The sequence below is a fragment of the Pelophylax lessonae genome, assembly GCF_965119305.1.
Source record: "Pelophylax lessonae genome assembly, chromosome: 1".
NCBI lineage: Eukaryota > Metazoa > Chordata > Amphibia > Anura > Ranidae > Pelophylax > Pelophylax lessonae.
In genome coordinates this window covers 434,789,552-434,807,656 of record NC_138768.1, presented here as the reverse complement: position 1 = coordinate 434,807,656, position 18,105 = coordinate 434,789,552, and the positions used below count along the sequence as shown (strand labels likewise).

The 18,105-nt window shown below is 49.6% G+C and overlaps 1 protein-coding gene across 2 annotated transcripts in view; it reads right to left on the bottom strand.

The window, feature by feature from the left end:
• The window catches only part of ECPAS (Ecm29 proteasome adaptor and scaffold), a 230,229-nt gene that overhangs the window by 53,110 nt on the left and 159,014 nt on the right, over positions 1-18,105 (bottom strand). For both annotated transcript variants that reach the window (XM_082267213.1, XM_082267214.1), the window contains one exon: positions 3,561-3,608. In XM_082267213.1, coding sequence (XP_082123339.1) covers positions 3,561-3,608 — 48 coding nt within the window. The remainder of the gene's footprint in view (positions 1-3,560; positions 3,609-18,105) is intronic.

Here is an 18,105-nt window from a genome sequence, read left to right as displayed (position 1 = left end):
TAAAAAAGAGTTTGACTACACTAGGTCTGCTGCGACATAGCCCCACTGGACGGGGGCTGGCCGGCGAGTGAAACATCTCGTGAGGACACACACGACCTGGTCGCGGCCTGAGTCGCAGCGTACCTCTGGCCTACAGCACCCCCCCCCCATTACAAGATGGGGAGGTGATCTGCCCGGAGTGGTGCCTGCCCAGCTCCAAGGCGTGGTGAGTAATGTCGTCCCCCCCCCCCTTGTGGTTCCTCAGGGTGGATGTGAGCCCCTTCCCTGGGATTTTCGGACCCCAGGGTTCCCTTCCATGTTCCAGCCCCTCTAAAACAGTCACAGTGGGTCTTTTAGCCCCAACCCACATGCTCCAGAAGTGTGGGGGGGGGGGTGATGTGGTTGTTGCTGACTCGGCTGTCCGAATCGCAGGCAGGGTTTTTTGAGCGGGTTCCCGGTCCCCTGGGGGTTAGTGACTGGGGCAGGGATGTCTGTTGGGCTCCCTGTGGCGATTATTGGGCTGGGGGGATTGGATGTTTCATCATCCGTGGGTCCGAACCTCACATGGCTGGATAGGGCCAAAAATTTAGGCCGTGGCTAGCTGTCCGAGCTGCTGACCAGGTTGATAGAACTGCCGATGGGTCATCTACAAATATGACTGTAAAACGCCCAAATGTGCACGAACACATACGCAAGCAGAGTTACTTCTACAGGCTGAAAGAAAAAATGCCAAATGCCTGTATAAGCAGCATTCCTGTGTGCATGAGTGCTTAAGGCCAAGTTCTGGTAAAGGCCTGATTGTAGAAAGGTAAGAATATGAGGCATAGAATATTTTTTGTGACTTGAAGTGCACACCAGGCACAGAAGGATATCCTCGTACGATAGTAGATCTTTCCTTGCTTTCAGCAAAGTAAGTGTAGCACCCTTGTTTTAATGCAAGGTTGCTGTTAAATTTAGTTGCTGGGCCTTAACTAGCCTGGCTGTAATTTTACTGTGGTAATTGAACTTCCTCTCTTAATCTGGTTTGACTGCGTTTCTCCCTTCCGTCAGTAGGTGGCACTGTTGCCTCTGACACTAGTGTGAGAATTACAGTTAAACAAACTGTTAATGTCCATGGGTCTCTCAGCCAATTACAGTGTCACTACGGCATTCTGGGAGATCTTATTTAAGAGAGGGGAGGTCCAATAATCGGTCTCTTAAATTCTTAAATGACAGATCCAGAGACACCTCTGTCCTTCAAGACCTGTTAGTCTAAGAAAAAAAAAAAATAGGTTTGGTTATTCGCATACTTGTTAGTAAATATAGCCTGTAAGTTATTCACTTTGTAGGTTTCTGCAAAATACCTGGTGATCCAACCAGTTTCCTACTGATCATGGCAAGCATGCAAGCGCAGATCCATGGTCAGTTTGTGTCCCTGAGATCCTTGCTAGCATATACCAGATATTGTACAGACATACAGCATGTCTGTATCTCCTGTAGTCAGTTTTGTGCCACACACATAGCCCTGCTATTAAGAGATACTGGATGCCATGCATTGCCCTTTATCTCCCATTGCTCCGAGCTGCCACGCCCCCTCCAACCCTACAGCATTTTTTTTTAGAGACTCTAGCAGGAGTTGCCGTGTTCAAAGTCCAGTGCACACAGGTGGGGAACGTACTTCTCCTGTGTGTGTGATGGACCTGCTTACACAAACGCCGACCAACTCCTGATCAGTGATCTCAGCCAATGGAGAGAAGCGCTGATCAGAGGGTTGTGGCGTGAGGAGGGGGCACCCCCTGTCAGAACACAATAGCTCAGTGGGGGAGATTGCTATACTAACTTCGCATAGTTAGTATAGCGGCTTTCAAAGTTTTTTGTTTTCGTTTAACTGAGCTTTTTTTTCATTCAACCCAAACTAATAGTGTGTACCAGGCTTTTTTTTCCCCGTAAAGTCTTTGAGTTTAAACAAAGTAGTACATAAACAATATGTGGTAATATAGGAATAGACAGTACATAGTAACTGAACAAGAATCGACAAAGAGTGTTTGTGACCTGAGAGAATGTTAAGATTAGATAACTGCAGCATGCGGAAGAGGGGAGATATCCTTGTTGGTTATTGTATTGAATCGGGTTTGGAGAGGAGTCTTCTAATGTATGGGTAGTGCTACTAGTTGTTGTAGGTGTGTACCAGGCTTTTGGCAAGAAGTCAGTGTGAGGTGGAAAACAGCAGCTGCCAAGACCTGAAGAGAATATTCCTGTGGTCTAAGAGAAGCAATACGGACCTTTCAGACCTCTTGCAAAATCTTGGAATCTGGGGAGGTATCTGCTGAGGGATTTTTTTTTAGGTCCAGGATAGGAGTAGTACACCCATTTGGTTTTCATACAGTGAACTGGTCTGAATAGAATCATTTGAACCTGTCCTGCAGGGGTACTGCCACAACTACTCCCTGGCACACGAGATAGTTCAAGGCTTTCTGCAAATCAGGCCAAGTTTGACTGATTTCAGAGAAGAAAGTGGTGAGGGGGTAGAGTTTTGAACTCTATTTTGTACCCCTTTGAAACCACAGGTCTGGGATGTTTGTGACAGAGGCAAACCGTAATAAACATTGCTCTACTTGTATGATTGACAGCGCCTCTAAATTAAGAAGAGGGCTTTGAGCAAGACTTGCTGGGCTTTGTAGCCAAAGTCTTACGCCAAAAGGAAGTATATAAAGTTGAAGCCTGGGTACAGCATTGCATGCTCTGTATTTTGAAGAGGTAGAGGCTCCAGGGGAGTGGGGTTTTGGAATTTTCCACTGTCACAAAAGAACCTTCCCTTCTGTGACATCTTTAATGAATTTGTTAAGTGCCTAACAAAAGAGACATCCTCCTTCAAAGGGCATACACGTGAGGTGTCTTATAGGCATCTTCAGCTGACCAGGCTTTGGAGACACAAGATTCTTGGCATGTGAACGGAAATTAGAGCCATTCTGGAAATTTGTATCATTATTTGTTCTAGGGCATCTACACAAAAAGAGCAGGGCAGAAGGTAATTGCACTTTGGTGCTCAGAATTTTGGGATGAATGGTTTTCAGCTAAGTTTTAACTAAAACGACACAGCCCACCTGGAGCTATGTGCGCTTGGAATTCTGGGATGTTTAGTTTTCTTTACAGAGATGTTACTTCGAGATCTATGTGAGTGTTCTTAATGGTTTTAAAAATATATAAAATGTCAAATTTCACACTATTGGGGTGTGGTGGCTTTTCTTTTCCTCTATATGCTTTGGCATCCTTGCAGTTATATTGAAAAGGGACGTGATGGAACCTGTTCTGCAAGGATTGGAGCTATCATGCTGCATTTCATGCTTTATGCTTAAATTTTCACATTTTAAGAGCATCTATTATGAGAGATTAGAGGAGGCTGACATCTCCATATTTCACTTTAGAAAGCCTGTTTTCAAAATCAAATCTAAAGACGTGTATAGGCTTGATCTGCACAGTGCACATCTGAATTAACTCCTTTTTTGGCTTTTTTTTTTTTTTTTTTGAGAAAACATGCCTAAATGAAAAAAAGAAATGCAATGGACAGCTTATGTATAAAGCACAAAACGTATTGCACCTACCTTGCTCAGAGTTTTCAAAGCTAACTCTGCTGCTTTCCGGACAGACTCCTGAAAAAAGAAGGAGAAATAAACTATTTATATTGTATTCATACCAACTTTCTTACACTACAAATTCAACAGTTCTAAAATGTTTTATAAATAAAATTTCCCTGTAGTGCCCATCTCCTAATAAATTCATAGCAACCTGCATGTAGATGTACCAATACGCAGCCATGCAACTACCATGTAAATCTTATTCCAGCATTCACCACAAAACAGAGCTTGCCAAGCTGCAAGTGTTTAAAACAAAACCAATATCACATGTGTTTTTTCAGAATGCATTACAGTATTGCTTCAGAAAAAATCAATAAAAAGCTGATGTTAGCACAGAAAACTCCCCCGTTGAGCTACTGTGTTCTGACAGAGGGTGGCCCCTGATCTGTGCTCTCTAACCTATATAGACACTGTTAAAGGGCCAGACACATGGGCCAAATATCAACCACATTTGGGCCGAATATCAACATTCGGCCAATATGTACGGCAGGCCAGGCCGACAGAAGCCAGGCATTCGGTTGAAGCGTCAAGACTAAAAAAGGTCTGCCGATTGGCACCGATCTGATCAGCACTCTCTGATGCGTTCTGACGGCTCCTCCTGAGCGCTTTACTTTTTTTTGTTCGTTTAGCCCGCTGGGTTGAATGAAAAAAAAAGAATAAGTTATTACCTGATAACTCCCTTTCCAGGAATCCTCCAGGACGGTCACATGAGAGAGATGGCTCCTCCTCCTACAGGAAACACAAGCACAGTTAGGTTTAAAAGGCCGCCTCCCAGGCTGCCCCACAGTTGTAAAAAGATGAACTGGCCTGCTTAAGCGACTAGCTCAAACTATAAATTCTAAGTATACCAAACATTAATAGGGTGGGGGTCCACCGTCCTGGAGGATTCCTGGAAAGGGAGTTATCAGGTAATAACTTATTCTTTCCCAAGTCATCCTCCAGGACGGTCACATGAGACCCCAACGATGCATACCTAGGGTGGGACTACTGCCTGGAGTACTTTGCGACCGAAGGATAGATCCTGGGCGGAGACCAGGTCGACCCTGTAGTGTTTGACGAATGTCGAATCACTAGCCCAAGTGGCTGCCTTGCAGATTTGTTCTGCTGAGGCCCCCGCCTTTTCTGCCCAAGATGTTGATATAGCTCGGGTGGAATGAGCTTTGATGCCGGCAGGTAAACTTTTATTTTGTCCTGTGTAGGCGGTGTGGATGGCCATCCTGATCCACCTGGCTATGGATGATTTAGAAGCTGCTTCACCTTTCTGAGTACCTCCAAAAAGGACAAATAAGTTAGCTGATTTCCTGATTTCCCTGGTAGCTTCTATGTAGTGCAAGATACACCTCTTGACATCCAGTGTAGAAAAAACTTCCTCACCTGGTGAGGTTGGATTTTGACAGAATGACGGAAGAACTACCTCTTGCGTCCGATGGAAATTTGATGATACCTTCGGAAGGAAAAGAGGATCCGTCCTCAAGATTAGTTTGTCCGGAAAAATCTTTAGGAATGGTTCCTTCATGGATAGAGCCTGTAGGTCACTCACCCTTCTAGCTGAAGTAATTGCCACAAGGAAAGCCGCTTTCAGAGTAAGATACTTCAAGTTAGATTCCTCCAATGGTTCGAAAGGGGTTTTGGTGAGTGCCTGAAGTACTAATGTTAGGTCCCAAGGGGCTAAGCTAAGATTTTTGCTAGGCCTGGACCTTTGTATAGATTTGAAGAGTCTCTTCACTAAAGGATCATCTCCTATAGGTTTTTCCAGGAAAATAGACAGTGCTGCAGCCTGTACTTTAAGGGTACCTACAGCCAGACCCTTGTCTGCTCCGTCCAGGAAAAATTCTAGCACTGTGCTAATGTCTTTTAAATTTTTGTTGCTGTGCTCCATCTTAAGTCTGTACGTCTTCCATATCTTGTTGTAGATCCTCCTGGTTACGGGTTTCCTGCTCTGGAGCAGTACTTCCGTGACCCTTGTAGAGAGTCCTTTATTTAATAGTATGCTCCGTTCAGGATCCATGCCGCTAGTTGTAGCGTCTGACTGGAGGGGTGATGCGCTCCTTTTTGAGCCAGAAGGTCTTCCTGAGCTGGTAACATCCAGGGTTCCTCCTCCGCCATTTTCCACACCGGGGAGAACCAAGCTCGTTTTGGCCAGAAGGGTGCCACCAGTATTACCCTCGTCCCCTCTTGATGGATTTTCCTGACAGTTCTCGGAATCAGTTGTATCGGTGGAAATGCGTATGCCAGGCGAAAGTTCCAGGGAAATGCTAGGGCATCTATGCCCAGCGCTTCTCTTTCCTTGTGTAGGGAGAAGAATGACCTTACTTTTCTGTTGTTCGCTGTGGCGAACAGGTCCACCTCCGGAGTGCCCCACTTTTGTACCAGCAGATTGAAAACCTGTTGATCTAGTTCCCACTCTGCTGGGTCCAGTTGCTTTCTGCTCAGTAGGTCTGCCAGTACATTTGCTGATCCCTTTATATGCACTGCCGAAATGGATAAGAGGTTTGCTTCCGCTTCCGATAGGATTTCCTGCGCTATTCTCATCAGGGGCTTTGAGCGTGTACCACCTTGGTGGTTGATGTAAGAGACTGTCGTCATGTTGTCTGACTGGATTTGGACATGTTTCCCTTTTGTCTCTTGTTGGAATCCTATCAGTGCCTCTCTTACGGCCGCCAGTTCCCTCATGTTTGAGGATACTTCCTCCCCAGAGTGGCACCAGGTTCCTTGTCTTACCTGGTGTCCTATGTGGGCTCCCCAACCGAAGAGGCTTGCGTCCGTCGTTATCCTGATCTGTACTGTCGGCATCCAGAGTCTCCCTTGAGATAATAAGTCTCCCTTTAGCCACCAGGTTAGCGACTTCTTTACCAATGGTGGGATCTGTATTAAACCGTCCAGCTCCGCGGTCTTCCCATTCCAGTGACTCAGAAGATGTCTCTGTAGGGGTCTCATGTGGAATTGAGCCCACTGCACTGCAGGGATGGCTGATGACATGAGGCCTAGTACCATCATAGTTTCTCTTCTTGATATCTGGCGTAGGTCTATCAGGCGTTTTGTAGCTTCTTGAAGCTTCACAATCTTGTTCTCTGGTAACAGGATTTTTTGTGTTACTGTGTTGACCCGGTAACCCAGGAACACTGTCTCTTGTGAAGGGACTCTGTTTGATTTCTGGGTGTTGATCACCCACCCCAGAGATGTTAGGAAGTTCTCTGTTGTTCTGAGACTTCCCAACACTTCTGCCTCTGACTTGCCGTATATCAGGAAATCGTCCAAGTAGGGAATAATCTGGACTCCTTTTACTCTGAGGACCTGGACCACCTCTGCCATGATCTTGGTAAAGATTCTTGGTGCCGAGGAGATTCCGAATGGGAGTGCCTGGAACTGAAAAAGACGCACCCTTGACCCCGACTTGGTTGCGAACCTCAGAAACTTTTGATGTTTTATGTGTATGGGCACATGTAGGTAAGCGTCTTGGAGATCTAGTGTTACCAAAAACGCATCTTCGGGAAGTAGCGTCCTCACTGAGAAGATGGACTCCATCTTGAACCTCCTGTACCTTACTCTTCGGTTGAGGTCCTTGAGGTTCAGGATTAGGCGATGTTTGCCTGAAGGTTTTGGTCTTAGAAAGACTCTGGAGAAAAACCCTTCCCCTTGATGCGCTAAGGGTATCTCCTTTATTACCTCCTCCTGTAGTAGGTTTGATATGGATATATCCCAGGCTTCCTTTGCCGGAGGTGTTCCTGGTAGAGAGGTTACCCGAAATTTGTGGGGAGGATTTGTTACAAACTCTATCTTGTAACCTTCCTTGATGATATTCACTATGAAATGATTGGTGCAGAATTCTTCCCATTGGGGAGAGAAAAATCTCAGTTTCCCCCCTACCGGCCTTCTGGCGTCACTGAGGCTTGCCGACATTGCTGCTGTTGTTCTGGAAGAGGTTGTTTGGTCTACCCCTGCCTTTATTGTATACCCACTTCTTCTGGGTATTGGGTTTTCCCCCTTTGGGTTGTGTGTCGCCTCTTGGGCGACGAAAAAACTTTTTCTGTTTTTCCTTCTTCTTGGCGGGGAATCCTTTTGATTTGTCTGCTGACCTTTCCAGGACCTTGTCCAGTTCCTGGCCAAAAAGTAGCTTCCCGTCGAAGGGGATACCACACAGTTTATTCCTAGACGCATAATCCCCCTCCCAGGTTTTAAGCCAGAGGGCTCTTCTTGCAGAGTTTACCAGGCCAGTAGTTCTGGCTGCGATTCGTACTCCTTCTGCTGCTGCATCTGCCATGTAGGCCACCCCCTTCTCTATTAAGAGTAGGGAATCCTGAGCTTCTTCGCTCCCCGGGACCTTTTCCAGCTGTCCCCTAAGCTGTTCGAGCCAGAATGACACATTCCTAGCCACACAGGTATTGGCCATACTAGGCTGAAAGGATGCTGCCCCTGCTTCATAAGCCCTCCGAAGCGTCACGTCGATCTTCTTATCCATCGGGTCTTTTAAGTGGCCCATGTCTTCGAAGGACAGGTCCGACTTTTTTGATACTTTGGCTAGGGGTGCGTCAATTTTTGGGCATTTGGCCCAAACCTCAACTGCTTCATCAAAGGGGAATCTCTTTTTCAAAGCCTTCGGGAAAAAAAGTTTGTTTTCTGGACATTCCCATTCCTTCTTGATGATCCCTTCTAGGGAGTGGTGGACTGGGAAGGTACGCGTCTTCGGCACCTGAAGTCCTCTATATAGTCGGTCTCTTACTGATCTTGTTTCTTCCTTTTCTTGTAGGTCTTCTGTTACGTATATTGCCTTTAGAAGTTCCTCCGTCTCTTCCGATGGGAATAGGTGTCTGGTCACTTTTTCTTGAACCCCACTGTCATGCCCTTCTGAATCCGAACTGTCTCCTAGGAGTTCTCCTTCCTCATCTTGGGAGTCTGAATCTGAGGATTCTTCCACTGCCCTAGTGACCGTTTGAACTCTTGTCGTTTTTGTGCGGTATCCTGACGTGGATGGTTGGTCCGCCTGTCTCATCCCATCTATGGATGATTGTAGTGCTTTTAGCGTGGATGAGACTTCTTTCTTGAAATCAAGAAAATCTTTCCCTAGCGGCTTGGATTCTTCACCAATAACTTTCTTAATGCACTTGGGGCATAATAGTTTGTTTGAATCCGTTGGGATTTTTGTTCCGCAGATGCGGCAGTACTTCTTCTTAGGTTTAGTCGCTGTTTCTGTAGCCTCTGTGGGTTTGAGCTGTAGAAGGGGAAAGCAGAGAGAGACAAAAACCCCATTGTCGCCCGTCCCTCAAGGGTGCTTACCCCCTTTACCCCCCTTATGAGGGGACTACCACCGACTCCCCCCCCCCCCTGGGTTCCCCCCCCCCCTTTTTTTTTTTTTTTCCGGGGGGGGGGGGGGGGGGGGTGGGGGGCGGGGTAACCCGTGAGAGCGATGGAGTTGTCCCCTGCTCTTCCCCTTCCCTCCACTTACCATACTCAGGCTGGGGCCACATGCAACAGCCTCTGGTAGTAGGGACTGGTCCTCCGCCATTAGGACCGCCTGGAGGGAAGGAATCCTGCAGCAACTTGACTTGCCTGCGAGTAGTCCGCCTGTATGTGCGGGTTGGCGCCTTTTGAAAACGAATTTCCCGCCGGGGACTCGTTTGGCGCTTTCTCCGCCATTTCCGGCGCTTTTGCCCACTTCCAAAATGGCCGCCGCCCCACTTCCGGTGGCGGCGCCATTTTAGTTGCGTCATATCCGCCGCGACAGCGGCGACGCTGGCTGCTGCAGTATACGCTGGTTACTCCATCGGGAGCCCAGCGTGGAACAGACCTCTCCGAAGGGTATGGCGCGCGGCTCAGGTGCGGCCTCCGGCTGGCCGCATGGTCCCCTCATAGGTCGGCTTCTCCTCAGTCCCCGTGGAGCAAGGTAAGCAGGTGAGGCAGATTCCCTGGAGAGCACCTGGCCTCAGGTCTCCCACCTGTATCCGCCCCAATAAGGAAGAGAGAGAAGAGGGTATTTGCAACCCCCTCCTCCCCCTCGGAAGTCCTCCTCCTTCGCCCCCATTACTGGTACCTGCCTGCCTGATAATCTTATCGGCCCAGGCTGGTGGAAGGAGAAGGTATCCCAGGACGCCTGCCCAGGATAGGGGAAAGAAAAATAACAAACAGGGGATGTTTTAGAAGCCATGCTTGTGTAAGCAGGACAGGAAACACAAGAACTGTGGGGCAGCCTGGGAGGCGGCCTTTTAAACCTAACTGTGCTTGTGTTTCCTGTAGGAGGAGGAGCCATCTCTCTCATGTGACCGTCCTGGAGGATGACTTGGGAAAAAAAAAACTGCTACTGTGCACCAGACTACAGATAAGTCTCAGGAAGACCTTGAGAGAATAAGCTTAGGTACACTTCCCTAAAATGTATGCTTTTAACCACTTCCCTACCGGCGCATTGTAAATTGACGTCAGCAGGAATGCTTTGTCTCTCTGGGCGGACGTCATATGCTGTCCGTCCGCCCGTTCTCACACGCCCCCGGGGCGTGCAGCACGGCGATCGGGGATGGGTCCCCGGGAAGCAGACCTTCCCCGTTCAGTGTAAAGAGCCAATAAAAATGGCTCTTTATCATGCGACTGGCACTGTCCTTGGCCACGCAGAGCGGCATTCAGGTATTGAGAGTGTCACTCTCACACAGCCCATCCCTGATCAGGGTAAAGAGCCAATGAAATTGGCTCTTTACCATGTGACCGTCTGTGTCCAATCACAGTCGGTCACAGAATGTAAACAAGCCACGGTAACTAGCTGTTACCGGGCAATCCTCCTCACACCGATCCTGTGTGAGGAGAAGATTGAGGTAACAGCTAGTTAACGCTTACCGTGCACAGTAAAACACACTGATTGCCCACCAATAAGGTGTCACAAGCCCATCAGGGTACCCCGAGTACCTATCTGCAGCCCATCAGAGTACTCGAGAACCTATATGCAGCCCAGAGTATACGAGTACCCATCTGCAAACCATCAGAGTACCCGAGTACCTGTCTCCAGCCCAGAGTACCCGGGTACCTTTATCGAGTTCCTATCTGCAGCCCATCAGATTACCCGAGCACCTGTCTCTAGCCCATCAGAGTACCCAAGTACCTCTCTGCAGCCCATCAGAGTACCCGAGTACCTGTCTCCAGCCCAGAGTACCCGGGTACCTTTATCGAGTTCCTATCTGCAGCCCATCAGATTACCCGAGCACCTGTCTCTAGCCCATCAGAGTACCCAAGTACCTCTCTGCAGCCCATCAGAGTACCGGAGTATTTCTCTGCAGCCCATCAGAGTACCCGAGTACCTTTCTGAAGCCGATCAGTGTACCTAAGTACCTATCGGCAGCTCATTGATGTACCTGAGTACCTATCTGCAGCCCATGCCTCATAGATTATGTGTTGGGATGTTTTCTTTGCAAAATGGGGTCATTTTGTGGGCGTTTCCATTGTCTTGGTGCTCCAGGGCATTCAAAAGTTAGATGTGTAAAAGTCTCACACATGTGGTATCGCCATACTCCGGAAGAGTAGCAGAATGTATTTTGGGGTGTAATATTTGCTAGGTACATGCTATGTGTTAGAAATAGCTTATAAACTGACAACTTTGTGTATAAAAAAAAAAAAAAAAAAAAAAAACGGAATTTTTGTAAAATCTTACCTGTAAAATTCCTTTCTCCGAGTCCTCCGACAGTCGCCGCCTCTTCATATTCGTCACATATGGGGTATTAGACTTTGCTCCGAAGGAGTAGCTAGGCAACAGAATATGTTAGCAATAAAGCTTTTAACATATCCCACCCTCAAGGGGTGGTCCCCTCAGTCAATACCCTCCTACTTCCTGCAACCATATCTCAGTTTTAGTGGAATAGCAGTAGAGTATACAACCAAACCCCAAAAGAGGGGCGGGGGCGGCGACTGTCGGAGGACTCAGAGAAAGGAATTTTACAGGTAAGATTATACAAAAATTCCGTTTTCTCTTACGTCCTCCGACAGTCGCCGCCTCTTCATATTCGTCACATATGGGGACGTCCCAAAGCAGTGCAAACATGAGGGGTGGGAAACGCATCCGCGCCGAAAGGCAACGCAGTCTCCGCATCAAAGAAAGGAACCTTACCCAAAGGAAGGAAACCAGCCGGGCAACAGCAAAAAACAAGTGCTCAACAGGAGCAACAACCCAGGAAAAGACAAAAAACCAGGGGATACAAAACTTATCCCAACAGCCAGGAGTCCCCAACAAGGGACCCTAGGGAACAGCCGCACTAAGAACCTTGCGGCCAAAGGAAGCATCCGCCGATGCCTGAACATCTACTTTGTAGAATTTTGTGAAAGTGTGCACGGTCGACCAAGTCGCCGCCTTACACACCTGGGCTACAGAAGCCCCATGACGACAGGCCCAAGACGTACTCAGAGATCTAGTAGAGTGCGCCTTCACAGGTACAGGGGGAACCTTCCCCTGCAAAGCATAGGCCTGTTCAATGGTCTGCCTGATCCATTTGGCGATGGTAGAGGCTGAAGCCGCCATGCCCTTCCGAGGACCCTCTGGAAGAACAAACAAGGAGTCCGTCTTTCGAAAAGACTCAGTCGATTTAAGGTAAACCCTTATCGCCCGAACAACATCCAGAGAATGCAATCTCACCTCCTTTGGATGTTTAGGCTTCGCGCACAACGAAGGCAAGACAATATCCTCATTAAGATGGAATTCCGAAACTCGTTTCGGAAGAAACGAAGGATTAGGTCGCAAGACCACCTTATCCAAATGAATAACCAGGTACGGAGACTTGCAGGACAAAGCCGCTAGCTCCGACACTCTGCGAGCCGAAGTGATCGCCACCAAAAAGGCGACCTTTTTGGACAACATAGACAACGAGATCTCCCTGATCTGTTCAAAAGGAGCACGTTGTAACACAGATAGAACGAGATTCAAGTCCCAAGGGGGCAGAGGATCCCGCCTAGGGGGGACCAGATGCCGCACACCCTGAACAAAAGTGCCAACCAAGGAGTTGGAAGCCACGGGACGTTGAAACAGAACGGCCAGTGCAGACACCTGACCCTTTATCGTAGCCAGCGCCAAACGCTGAGCAACACCCGTTTGAAGGAAAGACAGCACACGGGAAACCGAGTACGTGCGGGGTGAAAACCCCCTGGACTCACACCAGGCAAAATAGGCCTTCCAAGTACGGTAATAAACCTTCCCTGAGGAAGACTTCCTCGCGTTGATTAAAGTATGAACGACCTCTGGAGAGAGACCCCTCTCCTTCAGGACCTCGGTCTCAACAGCCAGGCCGTCAAAGTCAGCGACTGTAAAGCAGGATGGTATATCGGTCCTTGAGACAGTAGATCGTCTCGAAGAGGCAGACGCCACGGGGCGTCGACCGCCAGATTCACGAGGTCTGCGTACCAGGACCGGCGAGGCCAGTCCGGTGCCACAAGAATCACTGTGCTGCGTTCCGAGTGTAACCTGCGAAGGAACCTGGACAGCAACTGAATCGGTGGAAACGCGTACATCAGCCTGTACTGATGCCACGGGGCCACTAACGCGTCCGACGCGTCTGCCCGAGGGTCGCGCGTCCTTGCCACGAACCTCTTCACCTTGTTGTTGAGACGAGACGCGAACAGGTCCACATCTGGAAGACCCCACTTCGCGCACAACATCTGGAAGACAGCCGGGTGGAGAGACCATTCCCCCTGATCCAGGGTCTGGCGACTCAGATAGTCCGCCTGCCAGTTCTCCACCCCCGGAATGTGAACCGCCGTTATCGCCGGGACATGAGTCTCGGCCCAAGACAGAATGTCGGCCACTTCTCGAGCCGCACGGGCACTCCTGGTGCCCCCTTGGTGGTTGATGTAGGCCACCCCCGTGGCATTGTCCGTCTGCACCCGAACCGGGCAGCCCTGCAGCCGGTCCGTCCAGCGATGAAGACAGAGACTTATCGCACGCAATTCCAGAATGTTGATCGGAAGGGAAGACTCCCCCTCCGACCAAGTCCCCTGGGCGGACAGAACGCCCAGAACTCCACCCCAGCCCGACAGGCTGGCATCCGTGGTGATTACCGTCCACGAGATCGGACGAAACGACTTGCCCCCGGACACCAACGGGGACTGGAGCCACCACAGAAGGTTTCCTCTGGTGCGATGACTCAACGAGATTTGAAGATCCAGAGATTGAGTTCGCCCGTCCCACCTGGACAGGATCTCCGCTTGGAGACCCCGCGTGTGAAACTGGGCGAATGGAATCGCCTCGAAGGCCGAGACCATCAATCCCAGACATCTCATACACATCCGCAGAGACGAGTGCGGAACGTCCCTGAGGGACCTGACTTCCTCCTGGAGAGTCCTGAGTTTGTCTTCCGGCAGGAAGACCTTCGCCTGCACTGAGTCCAGAACCATTCCCAGATAGGGAAGACGAACCGACGGACTCAGTGTCGACTTTGGAAAATTTATCGTCCAACCAAACTCCTGCAGAGTTTGCATCGTGACAGACAGGTCCTTCTCCAGACCCTGGCTGGTCGCAGACCGAACCAGAATGTCGTCCAGATACCCCAGGACAGAAACGCCCTGGGCCCTCAATAATGCCAGAACCGGTGCAAGCACCTTGGTGAAGACCCGCGGAGCCGAGGCGAGACCAAAGGGCAACGCCACGAACTGGTAGTGAACCTCCGCAATGGCAAATCGAACGTATCTCTGGCGACCCTCGAAAATGGGGATGTGAAGATACGCATCCTTCAAATCGATGGAGGCCATGAATTCCCCCGGAACCAGGGCAGCCACCACCGACCGCAGGGATTCCATGCGGAACTTGCGAACCCGCACAGAGCGGTTCAGAGCCTTCAAGTCCAGAATTGGACGAACCTTGCCCTCCTTTCTGGGCACGGTGAACAGATTGGAATAAAACCCCCGAAACCTGTCCCGATGAGGCACCGGAACCACCACTCCCTGAGCCCTCAGGTCCCGCACCGCCAGGTGCAGGTCCCGCAAGCGCTCTGGAGACAGTTGAAGATTTGAGGGAAAAAATCTGCTCTCCGGCCGAGAGAGAAACTCGATCTTGTAACCAGATCGAACGATTTCCTGAACCCATCTGTCCCGCACACGGGCCAACCAGGGCTGAAGAAAACCGAGCAAGCGTCCCCCCACCCCAAAACTGGGTGAGGGCGCCCCTTCAGGCCGAACTGTTATGGGCTGCAGATCCGGATTGGCCGGACTTCTGTTTACCAGACCAGGGCTTCTTCTGAGAGCCTTGACCTTTGAACGGTTTGCCCTTGTAGTGCGGCCGAAAGGCACGAAAGGACCCCTGAGGGGGCCGAAAATTAGCATGCTTCTTCCCAGAAGCCCCCTTAGCCTTGGGGAAATGGGGCAAGAGAGTGCTCTTACCCCCGGTGATCCCCTTAATCAACACATCCAGGGACTCCCCAAAAAGGCGAGACCCATCATAAGGTAGATTGGCTAAGGTCTTACGTGAAGATTGGTCCACCGACCAACATTTTAACCAAACCAGGCGGCGAGACAACACCGCCACGCTGTGCACACGTGCAGCCAACGGAACCAGGTCCAGGTCCGCATCACACAGATACATGACACCCTGGTGGATTTGATCCACCATATCCAGGGTCGCCGGCGAGGCCGAGTCGGCCACTAGGACGCGCCTAAGCATCTGCGTCCAACTTGCGATCGCCTGGGCCGCCATGAGAGAAACAAACAGAGCCTTAAGCATAGAACCCGTAACAGAATAAGTATGATGGGCAAGAGACTCCAGTCTCCTATCCGTGGCATCACGGAACACAGGGGAATCCTCTGCAGGAATCGCAGTGGCTTTGTTCAAAACCGCAATTGCGTGATCCACTGGGGGAGGCACACACCACCTTTCATCAGTGGAAGGCGAAAAAGGATAACGCAGCTTGAATCTACTTGGTACCGCAAAAGGTTTGCGCAGATTGCGCCATTGATCCTTAACAGCGCGCTGAAAATCATCATTGCAGGGAAAAACCTGCGGCGTCCTGCGTTTTCTCTGCGTCCCATAAGCCGCCAAGGCAGCGGGGGGACACACTTCGTCCTGCAAATGCAGCGTTTGCTTAATGGAAGCAATCAACTCATCCATGATTGCAAGCTCTTCAGGCGAGCCAGGGGGAGAATTATCAACCCCCTCAACTTCAGCCTCCACCTCAGACCCCACTAGATCAAGAGAGGAGCGGGACCCCGATAAGGAGGCCCCCGCCATAACAGCCCCATCACCTTCACCCTCAGAATCAGAGGAAAGAGCAACTCTGGGCCTTTTAGTAGATTGAGCAGCCACCAGCATCTGCACCTGAGCAGCAAGGCCAGCCACAATAGTGGCTAAATCCCCCCCTGGGGGGGAAACAGCGGTCCCCTGGCTTTCCACCAATGCTGTAGGAAATTTGCCCTCCTGAGAATCCATTGCCCCTGTAATGCCAGACAACAAAGGGTTAACTGCCCCTTTTAAGCAAGCGCGGCAAGCGCAGCCCACCGCACCACACTCAAGCACAATAAGACCCCCACAGGGAATATGCAAACTGAACACAGGCAATGGATAGCAAGAACAGAAGGATAAAACCTGAGGAGACCCTCGCCGCTGCTGCTGCCTCGATCGGTGTTCCTGGAAAGAGGAAGTGATGCTGCCAGGGCGCCCTATGTAAGCCTATGGAGGCTACAAGAAAATGGCCGCCATGCATGTAAAACATGCGGCCGGAGCGAGTGTAGGCAAAATGGCGTCGTTTGGCGCCGAAACCGCCGCTCCACAGTGCATTAAAACACACATTACATTCCAAAATCAGAATACATGTCAGATCGCCGCAGCGATCGCTGTATATGCCCAAACATGCCAAAAAAACATGCCCCACAGCACACAGCTTCTCACACTGACCAGCCTGACACACACAGTGTCATACAGCTCCCCCCCCCCCCCTTGCAGCCCACAGCATGCAGCCGAGAGATAGGGAGACAAGCAGTGTGAATAGAGGCAGGTTACACAGTCCCAGACTGACACCCCCCCAGACAGACAGGTCCCCACATAAATACACTTACCTCACATGGCGTGGGGGACCCGCACAGGCGAACAAGCCGCTGCACATGAGGCAGGGAGAGTCGCATTCAAGACGCACACAATGGAGGTTAAGAAACCGCACAGCGTCCAGTGAGGTAGCCACCTCACCAATCATCCCTGCACCGAACAGGGATGGGTCGTTCACTGTGCCAGGAGCGTTACCTGGCTGAACGCTCGATGGCAGACTGGGAAGCCACTGACCCACGACCTGCGACCAGGGGGATCAGCCCGAGACCCAGTCCGCATGATCCTCTTCATCCGAAGAACTAACTAACGCTGACAAAATAACAGCTAAGTAAAGGTAGAGAGAAAACTCAAACAAAATTTTAAAAAGAAGAAAGAGTCTGGGGCAGAAAGTCCCAGCACAGAGAGAGCCAGCCACTCCTGACAAGCTAGACATTAAAAACTGAGATATGGTTGCAGGAAGTAGGAGGGTATTGACTGAGGGGACCACCCCTTGAGGGTGGGATATGTTAAAAGCTTTATTGTTAACATATTCTGTTGCCTAGCTACTCCTTCGGAGCAAAGTCTAATACCCCATATGTGACGAATATGAACAGGCGGCGACTGTCGGAGGACGTAAGAGAAAATTAGTTTTTCACAGTTATTGTACTGCTACAATAAGTACAGCTGCAAGAAAAAGGGTTCACATACTTTTTCTTGCAGCTGTACTTCTTGTAGCAGTATAACTTTTGGCCAAAATTTATGAAGAAATGTTGGGTTGAGTTATGTATTCTTCAGACACTGCTTGTTACAAACTGAAGTCCTATAGCAGGAAGTGATGGTATACCCCCTGGGACTGCCTCAGGGGCGTAGACAAAATTGTTTCCACCTAGTCCTACTCCTGAAGAGAGCAGCATAAGCCCAAGGGTCTAAGAAGACATGGAGCTGTGTCCGTTAGTGAACCTCAGAGAAATGGATTTTACGGTAAGACAAAAATCCAGTTTTTTATAATTCATCAAACCAAGCCACCTTTTTCCATTGCTCCATGGTCCTGTTTTGATGCTCACATGCCCATTGTAGGTGCTTTTGGATGTGGACATGGGTATCCTGACCAGTCAGGGTTTTGCAACCCCATTGCAACAAACTGTGATGAACTCTGTGTTCTTACATTTTTCTATCGGAACTAGCATTAACCTTTTCTACAACTTGACCTACATGTAGCTCTTCTATTGGTTTGAAATGCACAGGCCAGCCTTGATCATCCATGACCCTGTAGCTGGTTTTCCTTCCTTTGACCACTTTTGGTAGGTCCCGGTCACTGCAGACTGGAAGCATCCCAAAAGAGCTGCAGTATTGCAATTGCTCTGACTCAGTTGTCTAGCCATTACAAATGTAGTCTTTTTTTCAGCTCTCAATAAATCATCTTCAGGAACAACATGTTCGCTTGTTGCCTAGTATATCCCACCCCATTTTGGGTGCCATTGTAATAAGATAACCAATAATATTCACTTTAGTTGTCAGTGCACATAATGTTATGGCGGATAAGTA